This window comes from Pleurodeles waltl, chromosome 4_2 (genome assembly GCF_031143425.1).
Source record: "Pleurodeles waltl isolate 20211129_DDA chromosome 4_2, aPleWal1.hap1.20221129, whole genome shotgun sequence".
Classification (NCBI taxonomy): Eukaryota; Metazoa; Chordata; class Amphibia; order Caudata; family Salamandridae; genus Pleurodeles; species Pleurodeles waltl.
The window spans coordinates 1039836723-1039854762 of NC_090443.1; the positions used below are offsets into that span (position 1 = coordinate 1039836723).

An 18040-nucleotide genomic window follows, 5' to 3' on the forward strand; every position below is an offset into this window, starting at 1 on the left:
ACTAAGGGGGTCATTCTGACTCCCGCTGGGCGCGGTCACCACGCGCCCGGCGGGAGCCGCCAAAATACCGTACCGCGGTCGGAAGACCGCAGTGGGTATTTTGAGGTTTCCCCTGGGCTGGCGGGCGGCCTCCAAATGGCTGCCCGCCAGCCCAGGGGAAACCGTCCTTCCCACGATGAAGCCGGCTCGTAATCGAGCCGGCGGAGTGGGAAGGTGCGACGGGTGCTGTTGCACCCGTCGTGTATTTCACTGTCTGCCAAGCAGACAGTGAAATACTCGTAGGGGCCCTCTTACGGGGGCCCCTGCAGTGCCCATGCCAGTGGCATGGGCACTGCAGGGGCCCCCAGGGGCCCCGCGACCCCCCCTACCGCCATCCGGTTCCCGGCGGGCGGACCGCCGGGAACTGGATGGCGGTAGGGGGGGTCGGAATCCCCTCGGCGGCGCAGCGAGCTGCGCCGTCTTGGAGGATTCAAAGGGGCGGCGGTACACTGGCGGGAGACCGCCAGTGTTGCCGGTCTGACCGCGGCTTTACCGCCGCGGTCAGAATGCCCTGCGGGGCACCGCCGGTCTGTCGGCGGTGCTCCCGCCGACCCTGGCCCCGGCGGTCTAAGACCGCCGGGGTCAGAATCACCCCCTAAGACTGTGGTGGAGGATGAGGGAAGAGAGGGTGAGAATGAAAACTAGACTCAATAAGAATCAAAAGAAAGGGGAGGCAGAAAGAAAAAAACCTGCATTGGCAAAGCCAAAGGTTGAGTCTTTAAAAGGCTTCACAGAACCTTTTGGCTTTGACAATTATACCGATACGGAACAGCACTGGCAAAAAAAAAAAAAAAAAAAAAAAAACACACACCGTCACCAATCCTGAAGAGCATCAACAAAACAAAAACATCTGCCATGACGACACTGCATCATGATGTGTGCACACGCATGGTTCACCACACTAAGTGGGACAGTGGAGCTGGTGAAGCAAAGGATAACATGGGTGGGGAAGTGGGCAAGCAACATTGATTCGGCCGGTGTGAAGGGAAACTGCACTTTGGGAGAAAGCTAGAAAACACATGCTTTGTCATGAAGTGTCAAAAAAAAAACAAAAAAAAAAATGTTTCCTGAATGTCATCCATGGACGGATATAAGTCATTCAATAAAAAGAATGGTAAAGAAGCTATGCTTAAGATGAGGGACAAATGCACAAAAGTGAAGAAAAACCTCCAGGGGACTGACCTAAAGTGTTAATTTAAATCTTCCCTAGCCAGTTTTCGGTTATGTGTAACATTTTACTAGACGTTGGTTTGACCAAGTGTTTGTTCTACAGTGTAAGAAGATACTGCCCCTTAATAACGGAACAGTATATAGTGATTGCTCCTCTGAGAAGTATGTTTTCTCCGGTCTTTACTCACAAAAGATGACCTTATTAATTCCTCTTGTGGTCAACACAAACCTAATTTCCTGGTCCTTCAAAATACCCTATATGCCTACTCCATTTTTCCAGTTTTCTTCTCTCGGAAAGTCAGATAAAAAGTGGCATCATTTAGATAATACTGAATTTCGGAACTAAAAATGGCCCTTTATTTCCGTAAACCACCGCAGAGGAAAAAAAAACCTGACATATTACCGTTTAGTCTTCATTCTGAAACAGGAAACTATTTTCTGCTTACAAGAGTAGAAGGTGACAAATTGTTTTGAAGGAAAACAAGGCAGACAGATCCGAAATCTCCTCCTGTAAAGGAAATAAAAAGACCATTTTTAAATTTTGAAACCCAAGTGTGAAATACTTTGCCCGTCAGTCCTTTAAAAAGATGCATCTCCATCCATGAACAGCGAATCATTCAATGTGCAGTCAGCCACTAACGAAGCTGAGCAAAGCTTTCTGGTACGCTTGACCTAAAAGGGTTGCGTAGACAGGAAAGAAAACTAAAGCCAAGAACAAGCCAGCCAAAAAATGCACTCTCTAAACAGTGTTAAAGAGCAAGCAAATCAGTTAGATCAATTGCTTTATAATTATGGACTTAAGCTGAAATTATAGCTTTGCAAAACTATAACACAATCTGCCATGGAGGAGGCAGAATGCACAGGTGTTCGGATACTGTGCTGTCAAGACTACAAGCTGCCCCACTCTCTCACCAGTGTATCAAAGACTTAGCTGGGAACACTATTCTTACTCACTGAATTGCTTCCTCACACTCTCAGCTTAACACACTCCGTTTGTTCACTGCGTGCTTTTTGATACTAGTTTGGCCCACTCTGTGTGCCCTTAATGATCTACTTCCTGACACAGGCTGTGTCTGGAACACTCTACGACCATTCACTGAGTTTCTTCCTGACAGACTTGTCTTGGCATACTCTATCTAGGCCTGCTCACTAAAACGTGTGAGGTTTTAGCACCTGTGTGCATGCACAAGAGAGCAGTGAGCTGTGTGTAGTTCCTAGTGAGGCTATGTGCACTAGTCTTCTACATTCCGCCCTGAAAACAGAGTGGGGCATGCGTTGGCCCTGCTGAGGTCACATGATCCATGATGTTCCCTAGCCGGCTCCATTTTGTTGAGAGAACAGTGGTGTGCCCCTGGGTCCTGATGAGACAATGTGGCCTTCAAATGATGCTTTAGTCTTCCCTGTTTCCCAGACATAGCACTCTGGTTTATGCCTGGGTTCCAGTGTGTGGTGCACGCTAGTCTTCTCCATACCCCAGAGAAAGCACACTAATGTGCACAAAGACCCCGGGGAAATGAGGCATTCTCAGAAGCAGGACCTTCCCTCAGAAAGAGCCAAGGGCGTGACTAGATTTGGTGTTCCTTGTGAGATGACCTGCATGTGCGCCCCTCTAAATCTAGGAGCCACAGGCAGCTGGACCATACCAAATTAAGGCTTCACTCAGAAGATATTGGAGATTTCCTCATTTCTTGGTGTCTATCTGGCAAGGCAATGTGTTCCATGCTGTGCTCTAGCCTTCTCCATCTTCTGGTGCGTGATACATGCCTGCTTCCTTGTGAGGCAACATACTCACATATTATATGCTAGCTGTTTCCATCCTCCGGAGAGAGAGAGCAGTGTGGAGCATGCCTGGGTGCTGATGAGGCACTGTGCTCTCATGAGGTTCTAGCCTTCGCGTTCAACCTCCTCGCAATGAGCAATCTGCTCACATACGTACAAGGCCTCTAGTAGATTTATACAGCGTGATGCCACCAAACAGGGATTCTGGCGCTATACCACACGTTTTTTTTTTGGGGGGGGGGGGGGGAGCATATTATAGCTGAAAAGTGCAATAAGTACTAACAGAGGCTGAGCTTATTTAGGAAAAAGCCAGGGTTTTAAGGCCTTTCTAAACTGCAAACTCCATGATCATACCAACCTGAAAAACATTCTTCATACAATAGGCTGTCTCCTCCATCGTTATATGCCCTTTCCTTCACTTCTGTGCACCTTCAAATGCACACATGAACCAATCACTCTTGAGAAACTTACAAGAATCTTGAACTCCTTCCCTCCAAGGGATCCCATGTTGCACTACCTTCAAACAGTGGTGCAAAATGAGGAGCCTCCCATACAGAAGGCGAAGAGAGGCCCCCGAGTCGCTCATATCTCACAGATACTCATTGAAGTTGGGTGAATGGGGCTCCCCTAAATGGTTAGAGGGTCCCAGAGACTTTCATACCCCACAGATACTGAAGTTGAATGAATGGGGCTCCCTTAAACGTCTAGAGGGCCCCTGGAGAGGGCCCCTGGATATCTGTGGGGCCTCCTGCCCTGCAGGGGCCTCTGTTACACTCCACCCTTCTCTTTGTAAGCCACTTTGGCAAAGTCTGTGACCCCCCCGCACACTCTCCAAGGTCTGTTTAATGATTGCTGGGAACTGTACTCTTGGAAAAAACTCGGAAGTCCCTGGGCCATTTCTGTGCTACATAAAACTACAAAAATAAAATTAACTCTTCCCACTCCCAAAACCTCTGTGCCCTACCTATGACCCGTTGTGTGGACATTGCACCCCACCTACACCCCCAATTCTACGAAAAATCAACCCGTCTGGGGAAAGGGCCTACCCCCCACCCCTCAGTATTCAGTGACAGGTGCTCGCAAGCGGCCGTCGACTGAGCTGTCACCAGAAGCACGTGGAGAGCACGTGGGCTGACGTGTGAGTCACATGATCTGCGCCGTTGCTTGGAGCGTCGCCTGCGTCATTCCGCTACTGGGAACGCGATTGTATCACTAGATGACTCAGCTCCTAATAAACACCCTCGGGCGACCTTTTGGTACCCCTGGGGCACGCCTCTTCACCAATGTACCCCAGGGGGACCAATGACAGTAAATTACCTCCCATGTGGACCGCGGCCATCTTGAGAGCCGGCGTTCTGCGGGGCGGAAGCGGGTCCGTACTGAGTGCGGCGGAGAGCGCAGGCGGCGCCATGTCAGTGCGGGGCAGGATTAGCGCAGCACCCAGTTACGGTTAGAGGGCGGGTTACAGCGTCCCATTCGTGTCCCAAGGTGACCTGCTCCGGCGACAGCTGATCGTCTCGTGCTGAACGGCAGCCACCTCCGTGAGTCGTATAAAAAGGCGTAGGTGAGTAACGACAAAAATAACCACGCTTTTTAGGGGCAGCAGCCGTTGGAAAACGGACGGGCATTTTTTGGGTAGGGAGCGTCACGTGACTGTTAAGAAACGGATCCGGAGAACTGTCCCCTGAGCTCAACCCGTCTCCAATCTCATAGCTCAGAATTATTGCGTAAGCAGAGTCGTATCACAACCAATGGGGAGGCACGGGCAGTGTTTCGGTGTCTTACAGTCGATGCTTCGCCTGGACACTGGCCAATAGGAAGAGGAGTTGTATGTGACGCAACGTAGGCTGTTCCAATCGCCTGGTGTCACTGTGTAACCGCTACCAGATCTCAACCAATGGGAAGGGAGATAAACTGTTCTGTTGTCTAACCAGCTGCCCTTGCCTTGGACTGAGGCCAATAGGAAGGACCCTCCTCTACCACTGGATCGGATTGGAACGTCCCCGTGTTATTTCAAAAGTTTCAAAGTTTTTGTTCCCCCCCAAAAATGCTCAAAAATGGGTCATGCCACCTGATCACAGCAATCTTCCCCCAGAAGTTTCAAACAGTGGTGCAACCCATTATAACCCATTCCCCGTTTGATGGGACCCATTATAACCCATTCATATTTAGTAGATCTAATCAATTGCTATATAATGAATGACAACAAATTGTATTCAACCTGCATCTGACAAAACAGGTTAATCTCTGCTTTTCAAAGGGGCCTTAAAGAGCACTTCCTAGAAGGCCTGTCAGTCTACCCCACCTATTCATTTTAGTCTCTCAACCCCACACTCCAAACCTACTAATCTCTCTCTAAGGAAATAAAGCTTAAGTTGTTACATCATATTTTTTCCTTGGTTACTGCTCTGTGCCATCCTCCATAGTGTGCTCTGCCAACCCAGATAGATCAGTTGTTCCCAACCTGTGGTCCCGGGGCGCCTCCCGGGGTGACTGCTTGGAAAATTAAATAATATTAACATATTAGGTCCCCAGGTTTCAGTAATTACTTAATCGGAAGTCCCTGGATTCCAATAAAGATTCAGTGGGGATCCCCTGGCTCCAGTAATGATAAAGTGGGAGTCCACAGAAGTCAGAAGGTTGGGAACCACTGAAATAGATAATTTCAGATCATGAATGCATTTACAGAGATTCACTGTTTAAGCCTGGAAAGCTTTCTGAATGTGGGAGTGTCAGCTTGAACATAACTTGGTTTCTTAAAGTTCTGTTTAAGCCACAACTATAAAGTCTTTAAGATCCATATTCAGGTCCAACATCCTTTTATTATCCCACGTAGGGTGAGCCTGACTGCAGGGGTGTGGTGTCTATGTGACAGGACTTGATTATTGGCAGCACATTGGTAGGTAAAAGGCATGTTATGTTACTGGCGATTTTCACAACTGGGTAGACAACGGAAGATTGATGTTTGTCATATTTTGCACAGCACTAGACCTCATAATTTGTAAGATTTTTTTGTTTCTCCTGGTTTTTGAGGTGTTATCACCACTTCATCTTTTCTTTGCATATAACGGTACTTACAAGAGGCACGCCTCTGCCCTCTGATGCCCTTGTCTTTACACAAAGAAGCCACAGTTTTAGTTGTTTTAACCTCTGCGTTGATGGACTGTGTACTGGAAGAGCCACTCCTTCCCATTTGTTTTGATGCCTGTCTTCCAGGAAGATGCATGTTTAGGTATTTATTAAAGGCAAATGTAGTTGTGCATCAGTGACCTCATGATACTAGTACACTACTACATACGTGCAAAACACAGCTACAGTTCACAGAGAACGAGCTTTTGGTTAGCTCCCTCAGCAACTGTTTGTTGGCATTCTTAAAAGTTGTCATTGGTTGAGTGGCCTGCCCTTAAATCTACTGCATCTCTTGAAAGGTTACATGGCTATGTAATTATTTTCAATAGTCCCGTATGGACATTTCTTCCCTGTTCCTCCTGCCTCCCTTGTGGTTTCTGTAGGATGTGGCCCCACTACTGCCTACCACCACTTGTGTTTTGGCTTTGTCAGGGCTTGTTCAACTTTAAAGCCAGTAGTATCATCTGGTTACCTGGAACGAAGAAAAAACACCTCAAGATGGACGACATGCATGTGCACGCATTTTAGGGCTGTGGTGAGAGGTCTAGCGTAAATGAAGCATGAGAATCAGCCTGAGTCAAGGCTAGTGCCCATAATGTCTAACATAGCAAGGACTTTGCTGCTCTCAGTAAATATAAGAGAGGAACTTCTTTAATTTTCAAAGATAGAAGGTACACCTACAAACCACCAACAGGAATTGAGGGATGAGGGAAAATCTGCATCAAATTAAACTCTAAAATTATAAACAGTATTACCAGGGATAGGGCAGGGCCCCAGCTCAGAAGACCAGTAACAATGCAGCCAATGGTAGCATCTTTTACTTACAATTGTTACCTTAGGTTTATCTAAATTGAGATTGAGCCAGTAATCTCTCCATCGCGCACTGGTCTGCTTCATGCATTGTTGGAAGCAGCGCACAATGAGGCGCCCCATGTAAGTTAATGATGAGTTGAGTACCATCGGCATAAATGTAGATGTTAAGGCCATCGAAGGTGATGCATTTAGCTGATGGGCCATTGTAAATGTTGAAACAGTAAAGTAATAGTGAAGAACTTTGGGAACCACCACAGTCCGAAGGAGCGTGAATGCAAGGAAGAGAAGGCTACATACTCAGAAAGATTGTGGCGAGTTATAAATCCCAGTGATCTTTGGATGATCCAAAAGGGTAGAGAGATCAGTGGTGTCAATCACCCTTGATAGGTCCAAAGCATCAGCGTGCTGACACTATAATCTGCTTCCATCCCGAAGGCATCAAGACCCTCAAGGTTCACAAAGTCAGTGCCTTGACTTGGTCGAAACCCTGCTTAAGAAGGATTTAACAGATTGTTGGATTTCAAAAAGCCCTATGCATGCTTTGTCACTTAACTCTTCAAAATGTTTTCAGCCCCCTGGAGAAAAGAAATGTGCCTTAATTGCTTTTACTTTGAGTTCTTCTTCTGTTGTTTTTGAGATTGGGGTGACTTGAGCTGGTTTGAATTGGCCGGGCACCTGCCCTTCCTTGTAAGAGAGTTGAGAATGTGACTAAAAGGTTTCCGGACACTACATTGAAGAGTTTGTAATAATGAAGGTTCTTGGGTAAATCGGTGGGCCCAGAGTGAAGCTCAGATATTCTATGAAGTAAAGAATTGGGGGATAACAGAGGAAAGGAAGCAATATACACTAGAGAGAGATCGCCAGGCAAGGTGGGAGACAATACTATGTTTGCTAAATATTTTAGAATTTATCGGGAAAAAAAGGTACCAAGAGAGTCATACACTTAATGGCCTTACTAAGTCTGGCAAAACACTCCTTGTGTGTCTCCACTGAGCATTTTTATGTTCAGATTTGATACTTTTACAAGCCAGTGTGGTGACTGTCATTTTGCTAGCATGTCTCTTTGGTTTTGTTGATTGTGGCATCAGGTGACAAGTGTAGTTCCCAAACTCTACAGGAGTCTGGAACTTTATATACCCACTTGAGATGCTGCAGAAATCTTTGTTCCAGTATTAACATCCACTTGTCCTATTTAGTGTCATACATGGAAGTGAGAAATTATGGCAAAGTTGTCACTATGTCAGAGCTCTGATAATACCCTCTCTGATTATGCCAGGATTCATGATATGTCAGGTTTTGAATTCTAGCAAAGCTTTGATTATGCCACCTTAATGTTTCTGCTCTACTTTGAACCTACCAGAGCTCTATTTAAGTCAAGTATTTGAATAATTGCATGCTTCCCATGAAGAGTACCTGATTATGTATGAGTCGCTAAGAGCCCAGAACTTGAGAACTAAAGGGCTTCTCACCCAGTAGAGGTGAATGAGGTGAATGCATGTGAATAAAGGTCTCCACCACCAGTAGAGGTGAGTGTGTGAATAAAGGGCTCCTCCGCCGGTAGAGGTGAGTGTGTGAATAAAGGTCTCCACCACCAGTAGAGGTGAGTGTGTGAATAAAGGGCTCCACCACCAGTAGAGGTGAGTGTATGAATAAAGGGCTCCACCGCCAGTAGAGGTGAGTGTATGAATAAAGGGCTCCTCTGCCAGTAGAGGTGAGTGTATGAATAAAGGGCTCCTCTGCCAGTAGAGGTGAGTGTGTGAATAAAGGGCTCCTCCAGTAGAGGTGAGTGTATGACTAAAGGGCTCCTCCGCCAGTAGAGGTGAGTGTATGAATAAAGGGCTCCTCTGCCAGTAGAGGTGAGTGTATGAATAAAGGGCTCCTCTGCCAGTAGAGGTGAGTGTGTGAATAAAGGGCTCCTCCAGTAGAGGTGAGTGTATGAATAAAGGGCTCCTCCGCCAGTAGAGGTGAGTGTATGAATAAAGGGCTCCTCCGCCAGTAGAGGTGAGTGTATGAATATTGGACTCCTCCTCCAGTAGAGGTGAGTGTATGAATAAAGGACTCCTCCAGTAGAGGTGAGTGTATGAATAAAGGGCTCCTCCTCCAGTAGAGGTGAGTGTATGAATAAAGGACTCCTCCAGTAGAGGAGAGTGTATGAATAAAGGGCTCCTCGGCCAGTAGAGGTGAGTGTGTGAATAAAGGGCTCTTCCTCCAGTAGAGGTGAGTGTGTGAATAAAGGGCTCCTCCAGTAGAGGTGAGTGTATGAATAAAGGGCTCCTCCTCCAGTAGAGGTGAGTGTATGAATAAAGGGCTCCTCCGCCAGTAGAGGTGAGTGTATGAATAAAGGGCTCCTCCGCCAGTAGAGGTGAGTGTATGAATAAAGGGCTCCTCCGCCAGTAGAGGTGAGTGTATGAATAAAGGGCTCCTCCGCCGGTAGAGGTGAGTGTGTGAATAAAGGGCTCCACCGCCAGTAGAGGTGAGTGTGTGAATAAAGGGCTCCTCCTGTAGAGGTGAGTGTGTGAATAAAGGGCTCCTCCGCCAGTAGAGGTGAGTGTATGAATAAAGGGATCCTCCGCCAGTAGAGGTGAGTGTATGAATAAAGGGCTCCTCCTGTAGAGGTGAGTGTGTGAATAAAGGGCTCCTCCGCCAGTAGAGGTGAGTGTGTGAATAAAGGGCTCCTCCGCCAGTAGAGGTGAGTGTGTGAATAAAGGCCTCCTCCTCCAGTAGAGGTGAGTGTATGAATAAAGGGCTCCACCGCCAGTAGAGATCAGTGTGTGAATAAAGGGCTCCACCGCCAGTAGAGATGAGTGTGTGAATAAAGGGCTCCACCGCCAGTAGAGGTGAGTGTATGAATAAAGGTCTCCTCCTCCAGTAGAGGTGAGTGTATGAATAAAGGTCTCCTCCTCCAGTAGAGGTGAGTGTATGAATAAAGGGCTCCTTGGTCAGTAGAGGTGAGTGTATGAATAAAGGGCTCCTTGGTCAGTAGAGGTGAGCGTATGAATAAAGGACTCCACTGCCAGTAGCGGTGAGTGAGTATGAATAACACCTCCTCCACCAGTAGAGACTGAGTGCACGAACGAAGGGGTTCCTCGCCCAGCAGAATTTAATGTATGTGAATAAAGGGCTCCAGCAGTAAAGATTGCATGCAGTAATGAAGGGCATTTCTACCAGGAAACATGGTAGATGTTTGTCTCCAAATGTTCTGTTTCAGGTCTGCTTTCCTGTGAGTGCCCCATCACCCTCTTCTGTTGCTGTTTGCAGGATAGCCAGAGGGACATGCTGCCAGCCCTGTGCCGTGCCCACCAGAGACTTAAACCAGCTCTTCCTCGCTGGTGTGCCTCAGCAGCCTCCAGTCCAGTGACCACCGAGAGGACAGAAGGGACAAGACATGGGGACCCCACCTGGAGCTGCCTGTCCCCTGAGAATGAGAGGCGGTGCCGGGGTGTGCTCGAGGCGCCCACGAATCGTTATCGCGCCTCGAAGGCCACCGCGGCTGTGTTGGTGCCTCTGTGTACTGTGGCTGGCGAGCCGGCCTTCCTGTACACCCTTCGATCCACTGAGCTCCGTGGGAAGCACAAAGGAGATGTCAGGTATGCCTGGGCATTGCTGGCTCTGGGGTAGTCTTCCTTCCATGACTTACTTCTGTTTCCAGAAGGCGGGGTTGCAGGTAAGGCTCTTTCCTTCTGTATGTACTTGTATATTCTGCTCACAATCAAAGCAGCAAGAGACAGGACAGTGGGCAAACCAGTCGAAGGCTTCAGATGGTGCTGTTCTCTGAAACACCACCAGATGCTGCTACTTTGCCATTCTTTGCACCGCTGGAGAGCACAGACTGAGTTAAATAAGCCTGTGCATCAACACCCTTTTCCCAGTCTTAGAGACAGACATAAGTGAGCCTTTATTTCAGTGAGACACGCTGCAAGTCCTTTCCAGCACCACGGTCATTTTTGTCTTCTCATTAGGCATGTGGTGCCCCTGCTGCACCTTTGTCTGCTCCCTGATTTACTTGTTCTGCGGCCTCAAAGAGTTACAGTCACCGCTGCAGCCGTAATCCAGTGCCATCCTTAGTCCGCTAGGTGTCGCTGCGGGACCATTCTCTGCCCCTATTCTCTCTCCCCTTATTTACTGATCCTGTGGCCTCTTAAGTGTCACTGATGCAGCTGAGCCTACATGCTCCTGTCAGCCATCATCCAATACCATCCCTGCACCATTATCTGCTCCTTGGTTTACTGAACCTGTGGCCTCTAAGAGTCACCAATGTAGCTGAGTCTGTCTGCTCCTGCCTACTAAGATCCAATACCCCCCTTAGACCACTAGATGTCGCTGCTGCGCTATTGTCTACTCTTTGGTTTACTGAATCTGTGGCCTCTAGGAGTCACCAGTGCAGCTGAGCCCGCCTACTAACATCCAATGCCACCCGTAGACCACTAGATGTCGCTGCTGTGCTATTCCCTGCCCCCACGTTCACTGATCCTGGGCCTCCTAAGTGTCACTACTGCAGCTGAGCCTTCGTGCGTCTGCCGGCCAGCATCCAGTACCGCGTTTAGACCGCTAGATGTCGCTGCTGCACCATTCTCTGGCCCCTCACTCAGTATGTGCTCCAGGAGGCCTCTAGGTGGCACTGTTGCAGGTGACTCTGCTTGTGTCTGCCAGCCATTACCCGGTGCCATCCTTAGTCAGCTAGTGTCACTGCCGAATGACCCTCAAGACCTGGCTCTTAGAATAAGTCTCCGGGACCTGCAAGCGCCTGGACGCAGCCTAGAAACAGAAGATGTTCTTGTCTTGAACCACTAGGTGTCACTGTTACACTGTTACCTTCCCCTCTGGTTCTTAGCTGTTTACCATAGGGTCACCCCAACACCTGAGGTCTGCCACCCTGAACCTACCCCCATTCTGCCTCAACTCCAGTGAAGCCATCCCACGCGAGGGTCAAGGAAATCTTCAAATCTCACCCTGTGTGGTCTTCAATGGCCTCTGCCTGTGTCACCTTGACAGATTCTTGCATCTCTGCCTGATGGCTCGGACTCAACTACCCTGATTTCTGCCCACCAGTGCTAACACTGGCACCTTCTCTTCTTATCCTGGAGTAGTCAGTGTTTACTGGGCAGTGGGCGTGAAGCATTTTCTCTGTATCCTGGGGTAGTCAGAGTTTATTGGGCAGTATCCGTGTGTCCTTTTCTTGGTATCTTAGAATAGTCAAAGTTTATTGGACAGTATCTGTGTGAGTCCTTTTCTTGGTATCTTAGAATAGTCAAAGTTTATTGGACAGTATCTGTGTGAGTGCTTTTCTTGGTACCTTAGATAGTCAGTGTTTATTGGGCAGCATCCGTGTGGGTGTGAGGCCTTTTTAGTATTGTAGAATAGTCTGTGTTTATTGGGCAGTATCCGTGTAGGTGTGAGCACTTTTCTCTGCATCTTGGGGTAGTCAGTGTTTATTCCATAGTGTCCGTGTGGGCGTGAGGCCTTTTCTCTGTATCCTGGGCTAGTCAGTGTTTATTGGGCAGTATCCATGTGGGTGGGAGCACTTTTCTCTGTATCCTGGCGTAGTCCGTGTTTATTGGACAGTATCCGTGAGGGCGTGAGGCTTTTTCTCTCTATCTTGGTGTAATCGGTGTTTATTGAGCAGTATCCGTGTGGGTGTGAGTTCTCTTCTTGGTATCGTAGAATACTCGGTGTTTGTTGGGCAGTATCCGTGTGGGTGTGAGCACTTTTCTCTGTTTCCTGGGGTAGTCAGTGTTTATTCGGCAGTATCCATGTGGGTGGGAGCACTTTTCTCTGTATCCTGGGGTAGTCAGTGTTTATTGGGCAGTATCCATGTGGGTGGGAGCACTTTTCTATGTATCCTGGTGTAGTCACTGTTTATTGGGCAGTATCCGTGTGGGCGTGAGGCTTTTTCTCTCTATCTTGGGGAAATCAGTGTTTACTCAGAATTATCCGTGTGGGTGTGAGTTCTCTTCTTGGTATCGTAGAATAGTCGGTGTTTGTTGGGCAGTATCTGGGTGGGAGTTTCACCCTTTTTTGATATCCTGGAGTAGTCAGTGTTTATTGGGCAGTATTTGTGTAGACGTAAGTCCGTTTCTTAGTATGTTGGAGTGGTCAGTGTTTATTGGGCAGTATTTGTGTGGATGTGACACCTTTTCTTGATATCCTGGAGTAGTCAGTGTTTGTTTGGCAGTATCCGTGTGGGCGTGAGCCCTCTTCTTGGTATCGTAGAGTAGTCGGTGTTTGTTGGGCAGTATCTGGGTGGGACTTTCACCCTTTCTTGATATCCTGGAGTAGTCAGTGTTTATTGGGCAGTATTTGTGTGGATGTGACACCCTTTCTTGATATACTGCAGTAGCCAGTGTTCATTGGGCAGTATCCGTGTGGGCGTGAGGCCTTTTCTCTGTATCCTTGAGTAATCGGTGTTTATTGGGCAGTATTTGTGTGGATGTGACACCTTTTCTTTATCTCCTGGAGTAGTCCGAGTTTATTGGGCAGTATCAGTGTGGGCGTGAGGCCTTTTCTTGATATCCTGGAATAGCCCGTGATTACTGGGCAGTATCTGTGTGGGAGTGACACCCTTTCTTGATACTGCCCGTGATTACTGGGCAGTATCCGTGTGGGTGTGACACCCTTTCTTGCTATCCTGGAATAGTCTGTGTTTATTGGGCAGTATACTTACCTGTGAATGTAAGTCAGTTTCTTGGATTTCCTGGAATAGTCAGTGGTTATTGGGCAGTATCTGTGTGGGTCTGAAGCCTTTTCTTGATATCCTGGAGTAGCCAGTGTTCATTGGGCAGTATCCGTGTGGGCGTGAGGCCTTTTCTCTGTATCCTGGAGTAATCGGTGTTTATTGTGCAGTATTTGTGTGGATGTGACACCCTTTCTTGATATCCTGGGGTAGTCAGTGTTTACTTTGCAGTATCCGTGTGGGTGTGAATTCACTTCTTAGTATCGTAGACTAGTCGGTGTTTGTTGGGCAGTATCTGGGTGGGACTTTCACCCTTTCTTGATATCCTGGAGTAGTCAGTGTTTATTGGGCAGTATTTGTGTGGATGTGACACCCTTTCTTGATATCCTGGAGTAGCCAGTGTTTATTGGGCAGTATTTGTGTGGATGTGACACCTTTTCTTGATATCCTGGAGTAGTCCGTGTTTATTTGGCAGTATCCGTGTGGGCGTGAGCCCTCTTCTTGGTATCGTAGAGTAGTCGGTGTTTGTTGGGCAGTATCTGGGTGGGACTTTCACCCTTTCTTGATATCCTGGAGTAGTCAGTGTTTATTGGGCAGTATTTGTGTAGACGTAAGTCCGTTTCTTAGTATGTTGGAGTAGGCAGTGTTTATTGGGCAGTATTTGTGTGGATGTGACACCCTTTCTTGATATCCTGAAGTAGTCAGTGTTTATTGGGCAGTATTTGTGTGGATGTGACACCCTTTCTTGATATCCTGGAGTAGTCAGTGTTTATTGGGCGGTATTTGTGTGGATGTGACACCTTTTCTTGATATCCTGGAGTAGTCAGTGTTTATTTGGCAGTATCCGTGTGGGTGTGAGCCCTCTTCTTGGTATCGTAGAATAGTCGGTGTTTGTTGGGCAGTATCTGGGTGTGGGTTCACCCTTTCTTGATATCCTGGAGTAGTCAGTGTTTATTGGGCAGTATTTGTGTGGATGTGACACCCTTTCTTGATATACTGGAGTAGCCAGTGTTCATTGGGCAGTATCCGTGTGGGCGTGAGGCCTTTTCTCTGTATCCTTGAGTAATCAGTGTTTATTGGGCAGTGTTTGTGTGGATGTGACACCTTTTCTTGATCTCCTGGAGTAGTCAGAGTTTATTGTGCAGTATCAATGTGGGCGTGAGGCCTTTTCTTGATATCCTGGAATAGCCCGTGATTACTGGGCAGTATCTGTGTGAGAGTGACACCCTTTCTTGATACTGCCCGTGATTACTGGGCAGTATCCGTGTGGGTGTGACACCCTTTCTTGATATCCTGGAATAGTCTGTGTTTATTGGGCAGTATCTATGTGGGTCTGAAGCCTTTTCTTGATATCCTGGAGTAGCCAGTGTTCATTGGGCAGTATCCGTGTGGGCGTGAGGCGTTTTCTTGTTATCCTGGAATAGTCCGATATTACTCGGCAGTATCTGTGTGGGAGTGACACCCTTTCTTGATACTGCCCGTGATTACTGGGCAGTATCCGTGTGGGTGTGAGTCCTTTTCTTGGTATCGTAGAATAGTCGGTGTTTATTGGGCAGTATCTGTGTGGATGTGACACCGTTTCTTGATATCCTGGAGTAGTCAGTGTTTATTGGGCAGTATCCGTGTGAGGCCTTAACTTGACGTCGGAGCAGTCAGTCCCTCATTCCCTCTGGATAATCAGGACAGCGACGTCGAAGAATAAAGACCTTCTGCTGGCCTTGAAATAATTTACAAATTCAAATACATGACGATCGCATTTATTCAGAGGCAAATAAACATGTCAGTTTGAATGATGCTTCAATAAAAAGACCAGAGCATTCTACCAACTCCTGGGTACAAATGTTTTGATAGGGTTTCATTTCTAGGCGCTACATTTTCCATAACGCTTTCGCGTTGGTTGCTGTTCTTGCATCTGACGACTTCAGTGCTTTTCGGTGTTGAAATGATATTGAGAAATATTGCCCTAGTCGGTGGTGCTGAGGTACCAGGCAAAGGATGCGCAATGAGCGACCTGGCTTTGAGGCACCCGCCTCTCTGGTTCGCTGTTCTGTAGCTCTGGCTGTAAACCGCGGACCTCTGGGGTGCCTCAAGGCGCTTGCAGAGATCCTGTTTACGTCACGCATAAAGCCGGTGACCTCGTTTACTGTCCGAGGTCTCTGGAACTCTTCCAGAGGTCTGGTTTTTATGACTGACTTAAAATGAAGAAAAAGGAATCTCTTCATTATTATAAAATATAAGGACCAAATAAGGGTAACTTTTTATTTTTAATGAAACCCTGTAAAAGTATTTTAAAACTGACAAAAATTTCGAAAATTCGATTAAAATTGAATTTATCAAATTACTGCTCAGACCCTTTTCATTCTTCCCTTTAAAAGATAAAAAGTAAAGACACGATTTGTGCAGCCAAGCGGCGTACTTTGTACAGACTCAATACACCCAAAGAGCTTCCCGGTCTATAATGCAGCGCAGAGAAGCCAGTCCCTCCTCTCATGTTAGGGTGCTGCTGAGGAGTCCTTTTTTTTTTCTCAGTTGGCATAAATAAATCTGTAAAAAATGCATCGGTGTGCATGACGTCACAGACGTGAGGCTTGGATGCTGGGCCGAGAGCTCACCAGACCGCCATGATGCTGGGGGGGGGGGGGGGGGGGGGGGTGAGTGTGGTTGGCCATGACACCAAAAGGTACTTGGAGCATAGAACTCAGAGGGCCATGCCACCAGACTGCAATACCACCAGCAAGCCTGGCTGTATGAGAGCCATACTGCAGATGCCTAGGGCACTAGAGGGCCATGCCACCAGACTGTTATGCCACCAGCGAGCCTGCTGCTTGAGAGCCATAGCACAGATCTCCAGGGCACAAAAGGGCCATGCCACCACACTGTAATGCCACCAGCAAGCCTGGCTGTTTAAGAGCCATACTGCAGATGCCCAGGGCACACCAGGACCATGCCTGAATGCCTGCCAGACTGTAATGCCACCAGCAAGCCTGGCTGTTTAAGATCCACACTACAGATGCCAAGGGCGCTCGAGGACGATGCTGCCAGACTGTAATGCCACCAGCAACCCTGGCTGTATGAGATCCACGCTGTAGATCCCCAAGGCACTTGAAGGCCATGCCCCAGGTGGCCATGACACCGGATGTCCCCGACAGGGTGCTGCCATAATATCCAAGATTACATATCGACCTGCCCTTAAGTGTACTCCGCGGTATCGACCCCCAACATATTGTGTAGATGAGTAGATGTAAAGTTTAGGATAGCAAAACTACCCATACCCATGTGGTTACTTTGATGATATGTTGGTAACCAATATTGTGGAGGTGGTATCGGGACAGGTTGGTATTCGTGATCTCAGTATTGTGACATACTGTGGCATGCACCTGTTTATGATGCCAGACGAGCTCTACCAGCCACGGGCAGTGAAATCATGAGGCCTTTAAAGTTAGGATGGCGTAAGGCCTATGGGGTCCCTTCAGATTATAAATGCTCTCAAGGTCATGAGAAACCATGATGTCATGAGATGTCGCGATGTGCCAGGTTTCCAGGAGGGATCCTAGCAGGATAAGCAAGGGTCATGACTTCAAGCAGTACATGACATAGGGGAATATGTTGTGTTGTGACATTTCTCGACATTGAGAAAGTGATGACATAGGGACCTGTGGGTGGATGTGTGTGTGTGCCCTGACAGAATGCCATGTAGGGGTGATAATGAGGTAAAATGTTGGGGTGTCTTGGGATTCATCATGTGTTGCGACAAGGATATACCTTTCAAGAGCCTCTAAAACACATTAAAGACCATTTCACCCGTTGGTTGACTATAGTACCCGCCCTCTGAGGAACAGAGTGAGGTATCATACACGTGCATTACCAGGGGAAAATATCTGACCCCCTTTGCCGTACCTAGCGGTGACTGCTGTACTTGGGTGAACAGTATCCGCTCACATTGTGACAGCCTGTGTGGCAGGCTTTACCTGGGCAGAGGAGGATGTACCCGGTGGTGACTGCTGTACTTGGGTGAACGGTATCCGCTCACCTTGTGACAGTGCCTGTGTGCCAGGCTTTACCTGGGTATAGACGGATGTACCAGCAGTGACTGCTGTACTTGGGAGAATGGTACCTGCTCACATTGTGGCAACGCTTGTGTGCCAGGCTTTACCTGGGTATAGACGGATGTACCCGGCGGTGATTACTGTACTTGGGAGCATGGTAGCTGCTCACCTTGTAGTACCACCTGTGTGCCAGGCGTTACCTGGGCATATGAATGCTGCGATTGGGCAGTGCATGTGCATCTTTACATAAAGTTAGCCCTCTGCCCCCATTATCTCTTGCTTCCCCTCTCTTTCCTCGCCTCCCTCCCTGGCTGTCTCCAGCCCCCCCCCACCCTGGTGTGTCTCAGTTTAGCACACCTGTCCAGGAAGGGCGCCTCGCGCAGGTCTTGCACGA

The 18040-nt window shown here is 48.0% G+C and overlaps 1 protein-coding gene across 1 annotated transcript in view; it reads left to right on the forward strand.

The window, feature by feature from the left end:
• Nucleotides 1–4199: 4199 nt before the first annotated feature.
• Nucleotides 4200–18040, forward strand: part of NUDT8 (nudix hydrolase 8) — a 45823-nt gene continuing 31982 nt past the window's right edge. The window contains exons 1-2 of the mRNA XM_069232986.1: nucleotides 4200–4552; nucleotides 10189–10517. Coding sequence (XP_069089087.1) covers nucleotides 10204–10517 — 314 coding nt within the window. The 5' untranslated portion in view covers nucleotides 4200–4552; nucleotides 10189–10203. The remainder of the gene's footprint in view (nucleotides 4553–10188; nucleotides 10518–18040) is intronic.